Genomic DNA, 23,461 nt, shown 5'->3' on the forward strand with positions numbered 1-23,461 from the left:
AAACCACCCATAAAAGACACACTTCATACATGTATATATGCATTTCAGGACAAGCTGAGTGAATATGACTTGGGTTACACAGTGTTAAACAGTTCTCGTGAGCGGTCCCATGCCTGCTTTCCCAGAGTTACATGTTGCAGAATCCGTCATGCTCATGCTGAGTGGGAATAATAGGGACGGTTAATCTCCCTATTACAGTATTACAGTAAAGCATCAAAATGATTATAAAGCTGCTATTTTAAGGGAAAATGCTACATCATGTTACTTTGATATCCAATGGATTGGCTACAGCATGTATTGGTCATCAGGGGTTGTTAACATTGGGCAACTGATTTGCATCTTGTGATGTGATGTAGTAGTCTAAAACTGAGCTACACAGTCTGCACCTACTGTAGAACTGAAACAGAGGGGGAGCTGCAGAGGCTAAACTCACCACAATGGTGCTAAGCAATCCAGTTAAAAAAAAAAGCATTAACATGTAAGACGTAAAGTAAAAAATGGTGTAAAAATGTAAAGTTTTGTTTCTCTTACAGGTGCAAACATTGTAAACCTAACTCTAATCTTACCCTCAGTACCCAGTGATCAGTTTTGGTTGACTGGACCATATTTTTGGTCCTGACAGTGTAGATTACTCCTGTTTTCTGACATTTCACGGCATATTCTTTTCTTTGAAAATATACAAAAATAAGTACACATACACACACACAGATAGAATACGATAATCTACAGCAGCAGCTGACCACTGTCCTGTGGCACTGCATAATGTGTAATTCCTTTGAGTGGCGGGGTGTGAGTTATAGTCCTGATACAGATCAAATATTTATAAAGGTGACCGCAAGCAAGAAGATGACTCATTGCTGTGACACATCACCATCCAAACGAAGCTACTGTGAAGCCTTATTTCACTTCAGGACCTCAGCATCTTAACAAGGTCAGAAAAAGATCTAACCCACAATATATAAATCTCTTTCCCTTTCTACCTTTCTACCTCTCTGCCTGAACAGGCTGATCATCCACTCAGCCCTTGATGGGAATCCCTCCGGGCTATTTATCTTTAGCTTCTGTGAACCTCAGAGGCCACCATAAATGGATAACCTCTAGCAGCAGGCCAATAACAAAGAGGCACAGTGTCACTGTACATGCTGATTCATAGGCGAGTCGCAGAGGGAAACATAAGAACCCAGATGAAAACATTTGGCGTCATTATTTGTTGTTTAAGTAAAGGGCACAGAAAATCATGCATATGGAAAAAAGCACACCACCACATTTACAGATTTTATTACCTAACTGTAGGTTGTGACCCTAATACGCTTCAATAGTGTGCATTGTGATGGGTTTTTACAAATAATAATATTAAACGATTATTAAATTAAATACTATGAAAAGAGTCAGATAAAGGGTGTGCATAATGAAACAGACTCAGCAGCTGTGCTGTACCTGAGAAGCGTAATTATGTCCATCAGAACCGCACACAGGCCCAGAAGCAGACATAGGGCAGGGCTTGCAGCTGTTCTCCTGCTGTCCTGATGCTGGGTCCTTCAGCCTGTGAAAAACACATTCATTACGGCTCTCCCAAAACTCAACAGGCACCTCAAAAGCCACGTCTTTCTGATGTCTGACAAGCAGGAGATCCACTAAATAAATGACATTTATATTCTATTTACATTCTTAATTCCATTTTCCCATGTGGCAACATTGCAACATGGTCTTTTCAAGGACCATACGCAACAATTTCATTGGGTATTCAATTTAGCCAAATCCTAAACCCCAAAACTGCTACTTAACACTCTTGACACATTTTACTTACACCACTAAAATGCACATACATCCAGCCCACTAGTGAACACCTTTCAAGGTTAAACGCAACAGCTACTTCGCAAGAATCTGGAAGCTACACTAAAGACTAAGAGCGAATGCTAGGGCGACCAGGTAAAGCATTTTGTATGGAGAAGGACAGACTCAAGCAAGCACCACTGAAAGTGTCAACCTCTTTGTGCTCTTTCTGCAACAGCCAACAGAAAAATCCAAAAGTTTTTGTAACAGTGTACATGCTGGGCTAGGCTATGCTATGCAGCTTTAGGCCATGGCGTAAACCAGACGATAAAAGCAGAGCTCATCATTTTGTTTTCCACAAGTTCTCCGTAGCAAGTGTCCCCAAACAGTGACACACTTGCTATTCATACATCAAAGAATAACTTAAAATATATATATAAAAAGAATTGACCCTGTTTTCACCTGGTCACTTTATGCGTCTTTAGGTCAATCATCAGATTTCAGTCTGACTAACTGGAGGCGCAGTGTAAGTGCATGTGGCTAAAATCTTATCAGGATACACTCCAGCTACTTTATTTCACACCTTCAGTGTGGAGCATGCTGGTGAAGACACAGGAGAAAGGGATTTATCTGTTTTCTGCTTGGTAAGACAGACTTTCTCTTGTGATTATAGACACACAGTGTTTTAGCCACACAGCAACAGAACAAGGCCACACAAAGTAATATTATTTTGCCATTTCATATTTCAGTTGTACCTTTTCTGTTTTGTTGCGCTGGCTGTAATGACTGTTGAACTGCTCTATATGTTCTGCAAAACTGTTTTTGCGCAAAAGGTCTTCATCTATCTACAGTGGAACTTTTACTCACACATCAGGGTTTACTTTAACCTTTATTTATACACAGTAGGGCCACTGAGTGCAGCGCTGGGGGAAATGGGAGCAACATGCCTCATGGACACTTGCTGTGCTCAAGGACACAGGAGTCATCACAGGAAAGATATATGAATCTAGAGCATTTAAGTACAGGTCCAGCATCCATGGTGTTTACCAGGGGACCAAAGTAGAAGACTGGCAGCCCTTTATATTGTTACACAGTTCATAAGTTTCTGTTGTGAAGACACTGAGACACCTTTTTCATATATGTACACTGTATAGATATGTTCAATTCCAGCTCACTTGATTTAATTTAATGATGGATTGATTGGATAAACTAGACACTGGATGGTAACTATTAGTGCTGGACGTCTTGGACACAATGACATAGCATCACAGCGTATTGTTTGTTTCTAAATCTTGTGAGTTATTTGAACAAATGAATAATCTCTCCAGATAAACAACTTCACATTGTGGCTGGGTGATACAACATGAATACAACATTTAAGTTGAATGAATTTCTTTTGGTTTACAGTATTTTTAATGTGATATAATTCACATACATACAGTACATAGTGGGCTCAGGCTCCCTGCAGACTCATTCCTGTCTGTGTTGTTGCAAAGGATACAACAGGGGTGATGAACAAATTTTGAATCCATGGTCACAACAACAACTGCTAGATTAAGTTCAGTCACTTGTTGCCCCCTTAAACTGCACTGTAAGGGGGAAGACAGCTTTGCCCCTTTAACTGAGATGAACAAATAAGGACAAATTTAAACTCTGCAGCAGAACCAGAATCAGAATATCTAGCTGGGGAAGCAGGACAACAAAGTCAAACACAAAAGCAGAACTAATTGAAATCTCTGTTTAGTCTGGGGGAGGGAAGGCAGGATAACAGAGAAAGAAATTATATGTAATTCTCCATCAGCAAACTAAGAACTTTATGTCTATTACTTCCCATAAATTTTGGTCCGGCTTGACTTGACTTTGGATTGTGTGTGCTGTGGAGTTGGAGTGTGCAGGGCCATGAGGCTTTAAGAAAAGCAGTTTGCTATGCAATCTGTTCTTAAATGTGATAAAAAGGTGGCTTTAGGGGTAGGAACATGGTATATAAGCCTGTGTGTCAGAACTATTTGTCAAACGGGATTTTAGACTGCACACTGACTGACAATGAATCTTTGTTTTCTGCCTCCTGTCTCCTGGCACTCTTCTTCTGGATTTGTAAAATCAATTCACAACAGTTGCATCATGCAAGTTTTCTATAAATACTGATGATATCAGAACACTATGCAAACTCGCCACAGCGCTAAACATCTTCGCATTGCTCAGCTTTACTTTGTCAGATTTTAACAAAAAAAAATATATATATACAATTTGAAAACCCTATATGCATTTTGCACTGGGTGGAATTAGTTCAGTACAAATAGTTATGATAATATACTTGTACATTAAAAGCTTTTACCTCTCCTGTACATTTACATTTGGAAGATGCAAGGTTTTGTACCCAGATTAAATATTTCATCAAATTTTATTGAGAGGCATGAACGTAACTCTGAATGTGGAATTCAAAGATTCAGAGCTCAAGTCACTTCTTTCACAGCAATCACCCTTAAACATTAAGCTTACTGGTACAACCCATACATTCAATCTGTGATTGCTTCCTTTTAGATTGAACACAAAATCTGTTGTGTGTATGATCACCAACCAAGACAGAGTGAGAGAGACGTAGATAAGAAGAAAAAGAGTGATAAAAAGATCAAGAATGAGAAGACTTTAAGAGGAAAAAAAGCGCCAGAGAGAAAGAGCAAGAAGGAAAAAAAGAGATGGTGAAAATGTGAGTCAGAAAGAGAGTGAGAAGAGAAAGAGAAAAAAGTAAAAGATCAAGAGAAAGACTAGCAAGAAAGAGGAGAGGAGTGAAAGGAGAAGAGGAAGAAAAGCGAAAAAGACCATAAGAAAAACAGAAAGACCAGGAATAAGAGAGTGAAGGAGAGTTCTTTCCCTCTAGGCTCAGCTCACCTGTACTCCAGCTTCTTGCGGTTCACACACACAGCACGCTGGTAGCCCTGGGCAACACACACCTTGTGTCGGCTGCACTTCACTTTCTGGCAGGGGTCTTTAGTAGTGTCCAGATCTGCAGAAGATCAAAAGACACTATCATTGTGTTTTCAAGCATGGAGAACAGAAATGAACCCAATCAGCTGGTCAGGGAACATTCTATAAAGCAGCTAATAAACTGTCAGCAGTGTTTCAATAGTGCTTTAAAGCTGTATTTCTTTAAAATCCACAGATTAGAGAGAAACATACATTTATGGTTTACTTACTGTCATTTCTATACAAAGAATTCCAAGCTACTCGTTTCTAGAGAAATGCAGAGAAAGCTAAAGCAATGCACTGCTGCTACCCACTGCAGCTACCCATACTTTGGTGCTATGGTTTTGCTAATCGTTAGTGACAGATAAGCAAGATGCAGGCAGTAATTACCTGCATCATTATTGAGATGGCATCACATCTTCACCAGAATTAATACGCTCCCACTTTCAGGGCTAATTAAACTTGTGCTTAAGTCACATGTCCGTCATGCTGGCTGTTCGCTACCTGGGGCTACGTCGGCTTCTCCAACATACATAATAATCTTTCCTGAATGAGGAACATTTGCATTTTCCTTCAGACTATAATGTATGTATTATGTGTAGTATATGGTACAGTGGGTGGATCTATAAACCTCACTGTATCGCTTCACGCAGATTAAAGAAAACACAAGAATGATGATGTTGCCATAGCAACAGGCCCACTATAGCGCAAGGACTGGACTCAGGAGCAGCACACTTCCCCTCAACACACACACCTCCTTTACCTCTCCACCTTTCCCTCATCCATTCCCACCCCTCTGGATATATCTTATATAGTGTGCCCAAAAAGCTTAACTCTATAAAACATGTAATTAGACTTCCCATATCCAAGCGGAGCCAAATCCAGCTTAGAGAGATGGAGAAAATCCCAGCAGCTTTAGCCTGAGTGGTGCCTCCGCTTCCTGGCCTCATCATCGCAACTCGTCCTTTGTTTACACATGCGACAGTGTTTAATGTGATCATCAGCGTCTCTGGTTGAAAGTAAAGAGCTCCAACCCTGAGCAAATGCGGCCCGTGAGTCGGGCAGATTCTCACAACTCAGAATAACTCAGAAAAAATCATCTGTAGAGACTTAAAAACTTTACAAACTCTACTTAATTCTACTTATTTTGATTTGACTTTTTAGTTATGATTTGGATCTATTTTAAACATAAGCTGAATAGGCGCTCCAGAGTCGTGCAGCTGTCTAAGTGTTGAAACTAAAAGCATGACATCAAAGGTTCAATCCCTTGTAATGCCATTGCCATCTATCAGCATCCAGAAGCAGTTCAAAAAGGAGCTGTGATTGCAGGATACGTGGCTAGCCCTCACTCTCTCACTGGTAGCACTGTGTGACAGCGGGTCCTAATTAGTAGGTGGTAATTGGTAATGACCAAATTGGGGAAAAAACTGGAAACAAAACAGAAATAAACAAATATGGCTACAACAACTATTTACACTATATTCATACACTATATGTTCACATGTTTGTGGACACCCCTTATAATGAATGCATTCAGCTACTTTAAATTGCACACATTGCTGATGCAGATTGCAAATGCACAAACACAGACAACTTGCCTAGTTCCTGTACAGAAGTACTGCCAATAGAGTAGGACTCTTTGGAGCAGACAAACATGAACCTATTGGCACCATGCCAAATGTCAGGCTAGAGGGGTATAAAGCCCGCCAGCATTGAGCTGTTGAACCTTGATTCTCTGGAATGATGGTGATGCTCTATCTAATACTTTTGGAATGAGTTGTGGAGTTGTGGATAAAGTGGGGTGGTGATCATCCAACATCCCGGACCGCACTAACACTCTAACACTAACACTGAATGCAATCAAATGCTCCAAAATGTAGTAGAAAGCCTTCCCTGGACAGTAGAGACAGTTACTCCAACAAAAGCAGGATCAAATCTTTTTAATACCTTTGATTTTAGAAAAAAACAATGAATGAGCAGGTGTCCTAATACTTTTGTCCATATAGTGTATCTTTTGGACATGTTCCTGACATTCTAAAAAGCATTTTTGGTAAATTTGCCCCCCATTTTTTTAGATTTGTAATAAGTGGTCCCCTCAAGGTGAAAAATGGCCGTTAACATTTTAATTTCATTACATAAACATCTGTAAATTAAGTTTGTCCTAGTCTTTTTGTGGTAAATTACTAAAACATTACATCATATTAGATTTCTGCATTTCTAAATCAGAGGAATAGACGATCATTTTCTTTCACTTACTTCCTTAAATGGATTTTCATTAAAAATGAATTACTGATTATTATGATAACTCATCTATAACTCATTCTGACAATCCAAAATCAATCCACTTGAATTTCTACCTTCAGATCGATGCAACACAATGCACTGATGCATTTACACACCCCTACTAGATGCCTTCATAAAGGCATGTAAGATGATGAAGGTGACCTGGTCATGTGACTGCTATTGAATTAATAGCTTATGTCATGTTGCTGATTGTTTCTCCATTATAAAGGATAGTGATCAGTAGATCAGCAAGGGAGAAAAGTGCTTTAAATAAACCCTGAAGGCATTTTCAGGAATATCAAGATCATCTATAGCGGTGCAGCACGATGGATATGACAGGACAGGAGCTAATGCTAAACACAGATTCTGACTCGACTTTGTCCTTCATGTTGATCTTATGTGTGCTGAGGAGCAGTTAAAATGCCATGCCTTATCCTAAATCCAATTCCACTGTGTGGATGTGGTATTATGCTGCTGGTTCTTCACATCTGGAACAGACACTCCTCAGTACAATTTAATTTGACCCACTGTGGGATGGAGTAGCCATTCACTTTGAGGAACATTTCCATAGCTTCATTTTTCAGAATAAAATGATTTAGCACTCCCTCGAAGATCAGTGCATAGCTTGTCATTTGTCCCTTTAAGCTGGGAATAAAAAGCCCTAGAGTGTGCTGTAGAGAGGTCTGCATTTTAAGAACAGACATCACACTACTGAGGTTAGGGGGGGCTGGATAAGTCTTGTTCTTTGACTGCCTTATTAATATGCTTAGAAAGGAAGATATTATCTGAACTGACACCCTTAATTAAGGTAGGAGGGCAGAAGGGAAATCCATGTGGGAGAAATCCAGAAACTTACTTTTAGTTCTTTGTGACAGGTGATATTGTTTCCAGCATATAAAAAACCTACAACTCAATTTGAAACCATCTAAAAAGTTTTTCAAAGTTTTTGACATATAGTGTTACTATTTTACAAGGTTTTCTTATAATAGTACCACTATGAAAACCTCTGGAAAACATCCCACTTCAGTTTCCGTTCAGTATATACGCCTGGGTAAAACTGAGAATCATTTCATGTTTAATGGAATTACACATAGTAATTTTATATGTGTCACTCTTTCACTAAAACAGGACAGATGATAATTCACAAATGTCGTCATTGGCAATTAAAACACTTATAATTCATTTCTGTCAAATGGTTCGTAGAGAGAGAGAGAGAGGGTTGATGATTCTTCAGAAGACTTTGAGTGCGAACTTAAAAATGAATCATCATGTTCACGGACCTCTGTGCTCCAACGTCTGCAGCTTAAGTGGATTCATGCTTTGTGGGAACAAAGCCAATGTCACTCAGTACTAAATCGAGCCCCCAGGGCTCTTACTGGGCCTTCAGTGGAACTGGCAATTACCCATTAATTACATTCCGAGATATTTGCTAATGGACTTCTCTATTCTGTGGACTTCATTTGAACTGCGAATCAAGACAGTGTGTTCATATGCACCAGGTCATTGCTCTGTTCCAGCACACAGTGAAGATGACCTCATCTTGGCCATGAGCAATTACATCTAGTTAGTGCCTGGCAGCTGCTGTGAGGAAGACGGCGGTTGTCTGCAGTGATAAGGGACACTAAGCACAGACCATTTTAAGGCAAAGGACATAGCCATCGTGAGGGCTCATCATCAGACTAAACTGCAGGCATTTAGGCCACGGAATAACTCCAGCCATTTAGCCCACTGTCTCTTCCATTTAAAAGCAACCTGGGGCATCATTCAGCACACAGTTGTAACATATAGCCCTGCCCTGCCCTTGTGTTGTACCTTGGTGCTTTGTTTACATCAGCCATTGTGCAGCATTCTTATGTGTATCTGTGCTTTGTCACTGCCCCTGCCCTGCCTGCTACTTTAGTGTTCCCACCTGTGTTTTGTTTGTAGCCCTGCACCTCTGATACCCCCTACAGGTGTTCCTCATTCTGATATATGTATAAGGCTATGATCAAACTGCCAGCCCAAATCTGATTTCTGGCATATGTAGATTATGTCCAGATTGATTTTTTATAGTCTGGACATCCAAAAACCACATGACATCTGATACATTTGTAGGTGGTCAGAAATGTAATTAATATCAGATTTGTACAGATGTGTTTCAGTCTAGACGCTCTGGCCAGTCAAATTGGATTTTAAAGTGTCTTTTTGCGTCAGATTCAGAGCGATCTTTATTTCTCCTGCTTCCGCATAAGAAAACAGAGATTTTGTAAATGAGACTACTTAATCTGTTCATGGATAAAGTCCCACCCTTCAACAGAAAGAGCCAATCACATTGCTGGTTACACTGAGAGCGGAAGAGGTCTGAAGTGCAAGTGGGCAGAACTTCATAAACCGGCTATGGCAAACCCACCATTGATGTAGCCAGAATAAGCATGTTTTTTTGTATTAAGCCAAACGCTACAAACTATTCATGAGGTTTTTGTCAGATGTTATCAGCAAGTTAAGATATGATTACTTACTAAAACAGTAATTTGACCTTCAGTTTCATTATTTTGGTCTCTCTCCATTCATAGAAATAGGAGCATGGTGTTGTGTGACTGGAAATAACTGCCTGGTGGCGTTGCAAAGATGTCTGCAGAGTGAACAGACTTGTCTAAGGGCTAAGTCTTTGATGAAACCCTATGCAGATTTGGTATGCAGGTTTGTGATGTCCAGACATGCAAATTCGATCTGATTACTTGCAAATGACAGTGCGGACAGTCATCTTAGCAGATCTGATTTAAGAAACAAATTCAATCAGCCTGTCTTGTGTTTTCATCGGTTTAGATTTTTTTATTTCCAGTATACTGGTATTTCTTTTAAACCTGTTTTTCTGTTGGTTTTGTTTTTAATAAGGCTTTAAACACCTACGTGTGTGACAACAATAAATAGAAACAGCAAAAAGGAATTCTCAAGCTAGTTAAAAAAAACTAATAATAATTGAGACTGTCACCTTATCATCTGCTGATTACAAATAGGTCTCTCATGATCCCACTTTCAGCTGACATCTGAAACAGCTGAACTTAAACAGTTAGATAGTGGTCACTGTGGTCATTATGAATGTAAGAGACTTACTTTCATTCGAGCCTTGACTCTCATCCCACGATCTGATGTAATCATCCTGAAGGAGAGAGAGAGTTTCTTTGTTAAATATACTGACACTTTCAAATTGGAAACTGGTGAATTGAGCTCATAGTGTGATCTGCATTCCTACTAATGAAATGGTCATGGATTTGTAAGGCAGAAAATGAAGCAATGTGACAGGAGGACAAGCAGAGGTGAACAAAACAGGAACGCAAAGAGAAGGTTGAAAAATGGCTATACATTATAAATGCTAATGTGCACTCAGATAGGAGGTAAAGAGATGGTAACAGAGCTACAGGGCTTTGAATTCCACATCTCAATAGAGACATCAAAGAAAGGCAAGGGCATAAGACAGATTTAGACAGCGTTACTGACCTCCACTTCCTGGTGAAACGTGAGGCAGATGAGTAAAAGAGAAAAGAAAAGGAGGCAGTTAAAGAAGAACAGGGAGTCTCTTAGGAAATATTATTAAGAAAAAAAAGATAACGAACAACCGCTTAAAATATATTTTTGGCCCCCAGGCAGAACTTTTGATATTTCATCTGCATATTCCCCTACGTGCACACTAAGAATAGGCCTACAGTGTTTATCATGCACTTACTATTCATCAGTCATCAGAGTCATTCACATGAAAGCATTATCGCTAATTATTCACCTTGCAATGATTTACTGCCTGTTGTGAATGTAAATAAGTAGTGTTAATGCAGGCTGATTGGACTGGCTCACAGTAAACCTCATAAATGCATAAAGTCCGAAAATGACTACAGTTTCAGTGTTGAATGCAGTTTAGATCATTACATGGTACTACAAAAATTGACCAAAATAAAGCAGAGTAAAGAAGCATTTAATGAATAAAACATGAGGTTTACATGATCTTCATCAGCAGGTGTAAAGATATAAAACTCTAAGTCCAGTACAGATATACAGTTTACTCGTCCTACTCCACCGATAAATACAAGCCATTCTGTGGATTTATGTGCTTTCTGCTGGGGCTGTAGACTCTTGAGAAATACGCTGCCGTAAAAATTTACAGTACATAAAGGTTTGCCAGAAACCCCTTCATGCCATAGAGTGTGACATTGGGAATGAGCATTGCTCATAAAGGAGAACAGTGCTTTGCCATTCCATTTAGAGGCCTTTTCCACTGAAGTAAATTACTCTATGATTGGCACAAAGTCAACTCCATTTGCACTACCTTAATCAAAGTGCCTCAGCCAATTAAAGGCTTTTTGCTCTATCAAAAAAAAGTGAATATCAAAAAGCGGCTTGAAGGCTTTATTACAATATACTCATGAATAAAGTCATTCTTTAAGAGACTAGCACCTTAAACCTTTGATAACCTGCTCAATCACATTGTTGGTATTCTGATGCTCTGGAACAGAACATAAAAACGGGGGTCAGAGTGATGATGCTATTTCAAGAGTTTCTTTTTTAATGTATGCAAATTAGACATATCTCCAGCCTAACACAATCATCTGAGGCTCTTGACATGCACTCCTGCTGACTGCATGACGATTTCACACTCAGGCAGCACAAAGTGAGTAAAAAATGTTCTGCCAATGTGTTCCCCATCTCTGCAATGATAAGCAAACACAAGCATGAGTCAGAGCACTGAAACATTGCCATGGCACACACAAATATTGCCACAACATATCATCAGTTTTGCAAGACCTTGAACACCAACATTCACCTGGTGAGGTGTAGAGTACGGTAAATACTATTTCTACACATTGCTATACATTAATGCTATTGGTTTTTATTGCCACGTCCACCTATTGTACATTGAGCCATGCACTACAAAGTTCCATTAACATTACCATAGAGTGTGAGCAAGATTCAAATGTTAGAATTCAAATGGAAAGTCAGTTAGTAGTGAACTGCTTTGCTAACTTTCAGATGAAGTGAAATGTTTAGTGAAAAGTGAAAAGGATAAAAAAGAGCAAAATTAGTAAAAAAAAAAAAAATACAATTATATTTTTAGTTTTTTTAATGTTTGTTTTCTCCATCATTTGAACCCTGAAGCTGCTCTGTATACTGTGTAAATAATTGTGGATGAACAGACTAATATAAATGCTCTAAATTACTTGAAATAAACTTTTATTTTACTTTAACTTTCTATCAAAGTTAAAAACATTTTTGCCTTCTCTTGTGTAAGTCACCATTTTGGAGATAAATGTGTTTCATTGGACAGCGTCTTAAAGAGTGCAGCAAATGTGCAAAGGAGTAAAGTTTAACATAATGCTGTGCAATGAGGAATTAAAGGCACTGTACATGATTTCAATCCTATACACGTTTTGTAAAAATGCTAATTCTTGCAAAGGTCATTTTTCAGAATCATATACAGCTCCTTTAAATATAATCATTCATGTTAGTGTTAAATGAGCCAAGCAAAGTCATGTGTGATGTATGTTTGTGTGATGTGATCTTGATTCTCCTAGTAATTTGTAAGCACAAGACATGTCCATCATGATATCTCTATTTAGCACATTGGAGTGGTGCATTGGGGAGGCACCTGTACCACACTCTGTGAAGAAGAGTCAGTCTGTCTAAAGCAGTTTTACTATTTGCAGCCTGAACATTCTGCACATCTCAGACAGATTAGCAGCATCACTGCTGGACTTCAGTGGAGCTCAGAGAGCTACAGACAGCCTCAGCTTGAAGCCACAGACAAGCTTAGTTCACAGCCTAGACAGTGTGATATTTTAGATAGTATGGCCAAGCTGGGAAGAGGTTCTTTCTTTGAAATATTTCAGTAAAGATTTCTGGGCCATCTTTCATGTAAATGGAACACTCCAGAACCGTGAAATGTCATGTACAGAAGTGTTGCTCAATGTAGTGGATGTTAAATCTTATTTCAAAAACACAATTTAATACTTTCCCTTTCATTCCTTTGAGTGTTATTATTTAAACATTGTCATTGTCATGCAAAATAACTTTTCAACAAGGAAAAAAAAAATCTTAACTTTCTTTGGAAGGTCATTTTAGAGCATTTCTATGGGTCCATTCACAATGAAATTTTGATACAATGTAAAGAACTGCCACATTCAAATTATCAAACAAGTCAGAAGCTGTGCTAAAATTACCCTCAGAGTGTGGGTGTGTTAGTAAATGGGTGTATGTGGTACCCTACAATAAATTGATGCACTATCCAGGGTGTATTGTCTGCATCATGGAGAATTAAATTATGCAGCATTATACTAATATTGGTATTTCTTTCTGAGCTCCCCCTACAGTCGAGAAGTGTCACGCCACCACTAAAGGACACACTTTTCACAAGCATTTGTGGAGAGCAGCCTCATTTCTGCTTCAAAATTTTTTATACATTTATTATCAGCATACACATCAAGTATCCTGACAAGCCTAATGCACAGATCAGATAAATACACTACATAATCAGAATGTGTTTTGTCTGAAACAGCCCTCTCTGAAGAGCTACGAGTGGCTTATGTTATTAGATCTAACTGATATTCCAGACAGCTCAAATGAGTGAAATCTGCCATGGGTATCCCTCACTCTCACATTCAACACAACCCATCACTTCCTCTTGGGCACAAGAAGGCTGATTGACAGTCTGTTAATCCCTTAAATCTCCATAATGAAACTAAGCATGTCAGACATGCACTCCACAAATTGAACTGTGCTTTAGAGGCATGCGCATGTGATGTAAGCCCTTCATTTGGACTTGATGACTAGATGTTGAGAGCATGCACGTGACTATGTGTGCACACGCAGTGTTAAGAGCTAACTCAGCAGGTGTAGGTGGGTCAGCAGAATCACTCTATCAGACACTTGATAAACAGACGAATATAAAAAGTATTTTTAAATGTATATAGGGATAAATTCCATTGGTATCCTCCTATGGTACCGGGTGTCTGGCCTTCTAGCTCAAAGCAAGAGCTATCTTTATCATTAATTTGATGTAGATGTTTTTTTAATGTAGACTTGATGTAGAATACATTTATGAAAAAGGTCCAGGAAACAGTAAGAACATTTAATACCATGCTTTAATTTCAAGTAGGTTTGGACCTTTTCTATTGGTTCATTCTTCATGCCATGTTCACAGAATGTAAAGTGCAGCTGGCATGAGCAAACATGTCCAAAAGAAACAAAGCCTTGTAAGTTTATGATATGACAGCAATGTTTTGTTAGAATACAGGAATATTAAACCTGTCAAAACACCCACAAGAACACTTATCTGGTTCTGTGATTAGATGTGAGGATGCTCACAGCCAGTGGTGAAGAGGTGTCTGGATAAGAGGCCTCTACTCCAAACACACTGTACATGCACACCATTTCCCTATATATGTTGTAACTAACAGACTCTGTGCTAAATCTGTGCTAATCTGTGCTAAAAATCTTATGATACAAACATGATGATAAAAAGTCAATATAAACTTAATTCAATATACTATAAGTATATATACAGTACAATGGAATGCTATGAAAGATGTAGGAGGTAAGAGGTAAGAGATGTTATAAACGAGGAGACCAGTCAACACCCTGCCATCAGTAATGCCCTTGTCACTAAATCCAATTAAATCCTCACAGCAATGCTCCAAAATCTAGTAGAATGTCTTCCCTGGACAGTAGAGACAATTACTCCAACAAAAGCAGGATCAACTCTTTTTAATACTCTTTCAGAAGAAACGAATGAGCAGGTGTGCCAATACTTTTGACCATATATGGTATGTGCCATGTATTGCCTAGATGCTATCTAGCTAGCATTGTATTTTAAATTCAAACAAAGGCACACACTGTGAATGTGAAGTCTCTGCTCTCTGGGGTCTGGGATATACTCTGACTACGTTTAGGTGTGTGTATGGTAAATTAGTTGCTGTATGCCTATGTACACTCAACACTATGCTAGTGCTTACAGCCCAGATTTTAGCTCATTTGCATATCACAGCCATCTACAATATCAGCACTGAAAAGGTCAATATTGAAATATTAACTTGCAATAGTAACAATATACTGTGAAGCTTTATTGAGACTATAGCAACAGTCCCAATTCATTCAACTCTACAATAGCAAAGCAAGTTACACCACTCTCCAAAGCTTTTGGCATGTCAGTGTAAACAAGAGGAATACCTTGGTACATGCTGGGAGGACCACAGCTAACACGTTATCTGCTCTCTGTCCCACGTGTAATGAATAATATCACTTACAGCTGGTTCCCTTCAAACTACTGTGGCCTCTTTCAGCACATTTCATGTTCTATAGAAACATTCTTGGCAATTCAAACCAGGATGTACTTTTCATCAGCTACAACCTTTTAGACACTTTTATACACACACAGAACAGATTCCCTTTCGACAAGCCCTACATGTTTATAATGACTACATGTAGGAAGCCTACAGTAGTTGCCCTCCATAATTGATCAAAGTCTGGGCGCATCCAGGAAGCTAAAGGCTTCACAATAGCACGGCATCCCACGCAATGGTCGCACTGCAAGGCTGTTCACAAGCATCTGGGCTCCTCACAGCTCGCAAAAACACGTGGTCACATTCAGTTGCTTTTCAACCGGGAATCCAATCAGTCACGTAGCTACCGCAAAGAGCCAAGAAATAAAGGCCGTACCCACCAACTATGTTTTTACTGTCTTATGATGGCTGGAGCGGACAGGCAAACATAAGCCTTCTGCCTGATTTATGCATGAGGGCCTTTTTTGACTGGGTTTTTTTAGATTAGCAGCAGCGCAGCACATCAAAAGCACTGCTAACAGCCCACTCGGCTGATTCGCAGCCCCCCAGCCTTCCTGTGCAGGAGGAAGCTTGAAGGTCTGCCATTCTAAAGTGGATTTCAGAGCCAAGAGGAGAGACAGGCAAGCAGCCCCTCAGAGGCAGATCTCTGACCCAGACAAAGAGATCAGCTGAAGAAGCCCAAAGGCTGTACAGAGAGTACAATGAACATCTCAGAGAGAATGCCCTGCAGTTGCTTGTCAGTGACTATTGTCTATTAGGGAAGTACATAACCGTAGGTGGAAAGCCTGTGCTCTGTGTTGTAGGCTGTGTGTTCAGCATTCAGAATCCAAAAAAACTGCAAAACATAAAAAGAAAGCTTCAACAATGAGAGCCAGAAACCTTAAGAGGCTCTCAGACAGCTTGTGCTATTATTTAAGGCCTGACTTTAGGCTAATGACCTGACATTGTCTGGAAGAGAATTTAAGTACACTGACTCAGAATTTCATTGAAATGTCTATGATTATAAGAGGACGCATATCATACCCTTTTGTTAATAAACATGCAATATATTATGCAGTCCTAGTATATGAATTATTTCTCTACTACACCAGTTACTAAAACACAGGAGAGGCAGAAATCTACACTAAACTCTACATTGATAGTAAGCAGAAACATATACTAGAACCGTGATTATCAGCATATAAACAGGAAAGTGTACCATCCCTTGTTTAGTCAAGAGAATGCCCCCAACGAACGGGATGTTAGTGACTAACGCCATGATTGTGAAACAGTCTGAAAACAGTCTTGATAGTAAAACTATTAAACACTTGGCAAAAAGCTGCAGGATTGCAATGGCAACCAGAAAGCTTAAAGATTTTTAATTTCTTATCTAGACAGATGCATAGAAACATTTTGTGGGGTATTACACTTTTTAAATGTTCACAAATACTTTTCTGGTCCCCTCAATATTTAATCCAAGTTATCACAAATATTGTCACAGTTATGATTTGGGATGTTGTTCGAGATACACACAACCTCTGGGTTCTGTTGCTTTAATCCAGCAGTTTTTTAAAAATCCCTGAACACAGTCTAAGATCAATGTGGCATGGATAGAGCCATAGAACTGCAGAAGGATAACGTTAAATCATTAAGACGTTATATAAGAGAAGACTGACCACTGGTCGAAATTGGGAGTTTTCATACTTATGCTCAACATGGCGTCTTATAGATAAAGTCCTGCTCTTTTAAAGACAACTTGCTGGTTACGCATGAGCAGGGGAGGTCGACATAGGAGTGCATTATAAACTAAATCCTACAAACTATGCATGAAGGTTTTGGTCTGATTTTATCAGCAATTCAAAATATGGTAATTTGAGTAGTTGAGTAGTAATATGGTAATATTTAAGTAGTTTGGTCTCTCCCCATTGATGGAGATAGAGATCAGCATATGTCAGCGGAGTGATTAGACTAGGAAGACAGTGGTGGACTTCAGGAGAACTAAGACTTTGCTGACCCCTGTCTCTATCCTGGCAGAGGTAGTGAAGATGGAACAGCAGAGTGCACACATAACAGTGAGATAGGAAGGGGCAGTTGCGGCTGACTAACTGCTAAGCTAAAGACACAAGTCTAAAAGAGCAAAGATTAATAACTGGTGTTTGGAGTAACAGAATGGCGAAATGAGACTGGTTCTGCTGTGTCTGGACTCCTAGCCGGCTGCCTAGGTTTAGATAAGTAGCTAACAGGCTAAACTCCACAGCACAGTGGTCCAGGTAGAGGCAGAGGCTCAAATCAAACCAATAAGTAAGCACCACCCCCCTACCCTGTGACTTTTTTTAAGATGCTGTCAACATAAAGCTGTATACAGTATTACAGCAATACCGCCCAAGCCTGATGCTATAAAGTAAAAACAAATGTAATATTGTTCAATTTAATGTAATTCAATCTAATCTAACCTAGATCAATCTATATAGAAATAGAGCAAGTGTAATATTTTACAAACCTAACATGAACTACCTCTGTAAGTTTAAGTTGCCAAAGTGCCCCACAATCCTCAGAGCAGAATCATTCTGTAAGGCTCTGTTTCTTCTAAATAGCTGCTGCATGGGCAAATTACCGTAAACAACCTCTGAAAGTAAGTAAGTAAGAGAGAGCAATACTGGAGATGTGGGAAACCAAGTGATTCCTTTAAATGAGCAAATCTGACACTAGAAACAGTCAATAATGCATTCTCCCAAAAACAGCACAAAGAAGTAAGGAACTTGACTGGTATGGAGCAGTGCTTGACAGCTTTGACAGGTCATGTCAACCGTACACCTTTATCCAGCTCATTGGACCTGATCCCACTACACCGCGACTCATTACAGCTGGAAGCAGACAGCACTGCCCTGACACTTGGAAAAGCTGTGTGCCACTTATCCTGGAAAGTCATTATTACTTTTAAAGAGGCATGGTTGAGGTACAGTGTGTTTGTGAAAAAATTCACCCCTTTAGCTTATTTTTAGGTCTGCATGCTAAGGCTTATCAGTAGAAAAAAAAATGATTCCTTTATTATTACGTTATAGGACTGAAGAATGCTGAACTCATGCTGCCAACAGCTGTTAACAGATTAAGTCCTCCAACTTTACAAAGGACAAGCAAAACGAGGCAGCTGTTGTTCCAGCACAGAAAGCTCATATATATTTTCCACAAAATGTCAGTGTACTGTCTTATTTCAGCTCAGACTTCCAGGAACAAAGTGGAAAGGCCAGTGGAAAGATAGGAATGTTGAGCATAGTTCAGTCAGAGCAGTAATAACGTTTGGAGGCTTGTAAATGGGATGAAAAGGCCTGCTCAGGGACATGTGAGAGCCAGGGCAGGTCTGAGCCTGGACTGGAGACTCCAAATTAGCCCGGGCCTGCCACACTCTGCACCTGCACTCTCCAGATAAAACGTCCAATTCAGCAGGAAAGGGCATGGAACCCAGTAGCAGCATGATGAAAGCCTAGTTTCTCTCGACTTAATTAAAGCCCACCTACGCTTTTTGGTGTGTGGCCAAGACGAGCTGCAGCTCTTCCCCACACCCCAGTACCACCCCACCACCACTACCTCCTCAAAATGAACTTCGTCAGCTGCCATATGAATGCACGTCACCTCTGCTGCCTATTACAATGAATGTTCTGACAAAAAAATGATTTCGCTCAACATTACTCTAGTCAAACAGCAAAGAAGCTATATGTTTGGTGTGGCCTGCTTGTTGTTTGGAGCTAAAATATTAATGTAGTCATAAAAGTCAACAGTTGCCAGTTTTGCACTATATAATTTGAAGGCCTAAATGATCATACTCATAAAAACCTTATTCTGTGTCAATTTGTTAAGTAATCTCCATCAGATTTGCTCATGTGACTTCTGACACTGTCTGACTGTACTGTCTACTCTATCTACATATAGAGGTAAAAACCACATCAAAATCAATAGTAGCAGCAATCTCATTGTATTGGTTCATTTTAAACAATCATCAGTATGCCATCCAATTTGTTAAACCACATAGGCTGTTTGAGAGTAGTTAGCAACTTGTCACATGTATATATACATGTTAAATTGTACATGTGACATGTATAATTTAAATAGCATCATAAAATGTGCAAGATATTGAACTGTTGGGTTAAACTTTCATTATTTGTTAGCATGAGTCATTATCTCCAGAGCAAACCTACCAAAAGCAAATTACAGACACCAACCATGTCTTTAATTAACCACAAGGGGACTTCAGGCCTGTGCCCAGTAGGAGTAGGAGTCCTCTCCTTATCACTTACCATCCTTATAACTCACCACGATGCTGGCTAGTGCTAGCATCTGTTAGCTGGGAATTATCAACTGGGGCAGTCCTCCTAGCGTCATTGACGTTGCATCAGCAGTTTTAAAAGATGGGGGGATGCAAATCCTAGCTTTCTCCCCCTGAGCACTGATAGCAACTTGTTTTATGGGAAGGAAGACCTAACTACTGGATGGCAATTGGAAAAAACTAAATAGGAGGGAGGAGGGGGTGAAAGCCTGTGTGCAGACCCTATGGGAAAAACCTGCAGCACTGATCATAAAGCAGGAAACCTGTGAATCAGCAACTGGAATAAAAAACAAACAAACAGGTGCAGTACAAACAATCTGCAATTATGACGTGATCAGTAAAGTTTATGTCTCTTTTCACGAATCAGAATTAGGCAGGTTGGCTGTGTTCCAGTGATGCTTAATGCTGATCTGTCACAACCCAGCTTTTAATGGCATATTTGGCTGCATTACCTTATACTGCATTATCCATAATCATGGCCCATATGCTGTGCTGTTGTGATGGTGACAGCAACAAGGGTATTTCTCCACAGCTACGTAGCTGCAATCCTGCTGGAATAGTGCCAGTCAGGGCATCGCTGTGGGGCGTTCATAGGGCTGGGACACATGCCCAGCAGGCCTGTCACAAGTGCTCACTCACCGCACTTCACAGCAAGGTATCTCACTTATCACTGAGGGTGAAGACAGACATGTCAGCGTTTCAGCTGATCTTGCTATGACAGTAGTGCTGGGCACTTCTGATCAAGTTTAATATCACTAAATGCACACAGCCTGTCTAGTCTCTGTAGAGACGTATTGCCAATAGAATAGGAATATCTGGAGCAAGTGAATACAAACCTACTGGCACCATGCCTAATGCCAGGCGTGGGCTAGAGGGGTATATATCCCCCCAGCATTGAGCTGTGAAGCAGTGGAGCTGTGTTCTTTGGAAGGATGGTGCTTCATCCAATCCTTATGCCATAAGGTAGGGAGTTTGATGATGAACATCTTGAACCTCACTAACACTCTTGTTGCTGAATACGATCATATTGTTGCAACAAGGCTTTAAAATCTAGAAGAAAGCCTTCTCTGGAGAGTAGAGACAGTTGCTTCAATGAAAGGATAAACTTTTAAATGGCCATGATTTTAGAACAAATTAATAAGCAGCTGCTATGGCACCCATAGCAGGAGCTACAAGAGGCTAAAATATATGCATCCTGAGTACTTACTACTAATAGTAAAGCATTCATGTTGTATAAACTTTGTAAAACGTTGCTTTGACTGGACTGTGTCTATTACTTGTTCTTTAAAAATAATCTTAAGCTCCCTGCAAATGGTGTACTTTTCTGTAGCTGTTTTGGGTTGAATGAGCATTTCACATAAACAAAGATAAACATCATCATTATTATAAATTATTGGTTATCAATACTGATCAACCAGCCTTATATACGCCATACTACTGATCATTACTCTCCGCTGACACACAATTGCAAACCAGCATGAATTTAACCCTTGATTAATGCACATGCTTAGCAAAATAAAATGAATCTCATGATCAAGCTCTAACTCTGCCAATAAAGACATTATGAATTGTCATAAAGATGCTCATTCCTCCTGAAATCACCTCCCTGTCTGCAAATTAAGACATCCACCAAAGAAAAAGCTTCCCAAGCAGAAGAGACACTACACACACACACACACACACACACAGCTTAGTCCAGCATGCATCTTAATGCCATGGTAATAACTGGGGAACTGGGGAGGATTGAGGAGCGGACGTACGAAACATTTTTGGTTCATTAAAAATGTAATGGTGGCATAACAGGTGCAAGCTGACACATCCTTCCGCTGCTGAGGGGAAGCACTGCTTTTTAATGAGCTCGTTTTTTACACACACATACAGAGAGAGGAGGGTGGAGAGGAGGGAGAGAGAGAATCAGCCACCAGAGGATTGGCCAGCTCAGTTCGTTGTTTATTTTCAGTGGAACAGATTCCCTCTTGCTTTCTGAGAAACTCTCTTTTAGTGGTAGGGGAAGGAGGGCCAATCAGGCAGAGTAACAGCTACATATTCCCAGATAATGAGTCTGATCCTATTATACCACTGAGATGTTCATTAGAAGATGGTTTTACAGCAGACAGAGCAAATGTTTTCTAGATTCTAGATCTTCTCTGGAATACATATTATCATATGACACATCCATCACACCTGTACACACAGAAGGTGCTAATATACAGCTTGACTAAAATAAACAAGTGTAAGAATGATTGTAATTGCATCTAGCCAACAATTGTCCATTTAAATTGCCCAATCTGTTACGCTGTGTCCTTTATTTAGTAATAAATACCAACCATGAAATGAGATTGTATATTCTGCTTATAAGGAAATGGATAAGAGAGCATGACTAAAGCGTTGAGAGTCGGAGGTAATATCCTTAGCTTTGCCTGATTCATATCAGCAGTCATGGTGGGTCAATTTCACTCTATCTACTTAAATATCTGTAGCATTTCATGGCCGAAAAGTCAATTTCTTTAGCTTCAGGGAACTGCTAGCAGGTGTTTTGGAATAGACAAAACATACTGAAACACAAGCCATTTCTAATTCTTCAGCGTTAACTCAAATACATTTGTCAGCCTATCTAGAAAAATAAATACAAACTGTAGGCCAAGCTGCAATATGTTCGCTAAATGACATTAAAAAGAGACATTTAAATAGAGTGTGTGTTTAAGCTAAACCTTTAATATCTGAAAGAAATTATATTTGAAGTCTCTATTATTAAAGTGCTCATAGAGGATTTCACAGTGGATACACAGCAATCTCCTTTCATTTAAGGTTAAGTAAAAGTCATTAAGAAGACTGATCAAATGTTCAGAAATTTTTATGATTCACAGGTTGGTGGTTTTAAAGGGGCAATAGATACCATTGTTACTGTTTTACTTTTACAAATAACCTGGAACTATATGTAGACCGTACTGATAAATTATAGACTTTTGGAACAGACTCCTTGCCTTGATTAAATTAACATGGATCTCCTATCAGTCTGTAATTGACACTCCCAACATGCCATCACTCCATCCTAGTCCTCTAAAAAGCAAACACAGCAGAATCCTGTGGTAGGGACCCACTTCTAGGAGTTACTTTTCTTGTGGTAAACAAAAAAACATACATCAAATCAAAAGTGTATTTCTGAATAGAGAAAAACCTGCTACTAGCTATGTTCCTCCTGGAGAGGTAACGTGATCAGGACTAAGCAAACTGTGCTAATCAATGGCTATTATGTAAAATATCAGGTCAATACAACATTTGGACGCAGTTGGATGAACCACCTATACCTATATAACGTTAGATGACTGCAGATGTTGATGCTTGCAAGCAAGTAAGCTAACTCTGATCATTCTGAAACACAATTTTACCAATTTGACCTACTTTTTATTTCATTAATATTCTTCTGATGTCAATTTTGGTGAGTGTTTCTTGACCAAGAAGTGAAGGAAACTGTGGACAGATCAGATGTATCTGTAAAAAGGTCAGTATTGAGGAAATAAAGCTGCTGAGAATGTGGTTGTTTGTTTGTCTGCATAAATTGAACAAAATGAATAATTCATACATTTAATAATTCTCTAAATCTAAAAAAAAAGAATACGCTGATGTTCTGCGTGACCACATCAACAGAGGCAACTATCTGTTCTAGTATTCTGATTTCATGTCTAGAAAATCACAGGCAGAAAAAAAAATAAATGTGAAATTAATGTGAAAGTGATATGCATATCATGTGTATATGTATGAGTTAATATGCACATGTTGGTGTGTGTGTATGTGCCTTTCATGTTCTCCTGTTTTGATTACTGTTGCCCTTCATTAC

The 23,461-nt window shown here is 39.4% G+C and overlaps 1 protein-coding gene across 1 annotated transcript in view; it reads right to left on the minus strand.

Moving 5' to 3' along the window:
• Positions 1–23,461, minus strand: part of spock2 (SPARC (osteonectin), cwcv and kazal like domains proteoglycan 2) — a 38,109-nt gene that overhangs the window by 10,746 nt on the left and 3,902 nt on the right. The window contains exons 2-4 of the mRNA XM_072678037.1: positions 10,114–10,159; positions 4,663–4,777; positions 1,438–1,543 (exon numbers count right to left, since the gene is read on the minus strand). Coding sequence (XP_072534138.1) covers positions 1,438–1,543; positions 4,663–4,777; positions 10,114–10,159 — 267 coding nt within the window. The remainder of the gene's footprint in view (positions 1–1,437; positions 1,544–4,662; positions 4,778–10,113; positions 10,160–23,461) is intronic.

This window comes from Salminus brasiliensis, chromosome 4 (genome assembly GCF_030463535.1).
Source record: "Salminus brasiliensis chromosome 4, fSalBra1.hap2, whole genome shotgun sequence".
Taxonomy (NCBI): Eukaryota; Metazoa; Chordata; class Actinopteri; order Characiformes; family Bryconidae; genus Salminus; species Salminus brasiliensis.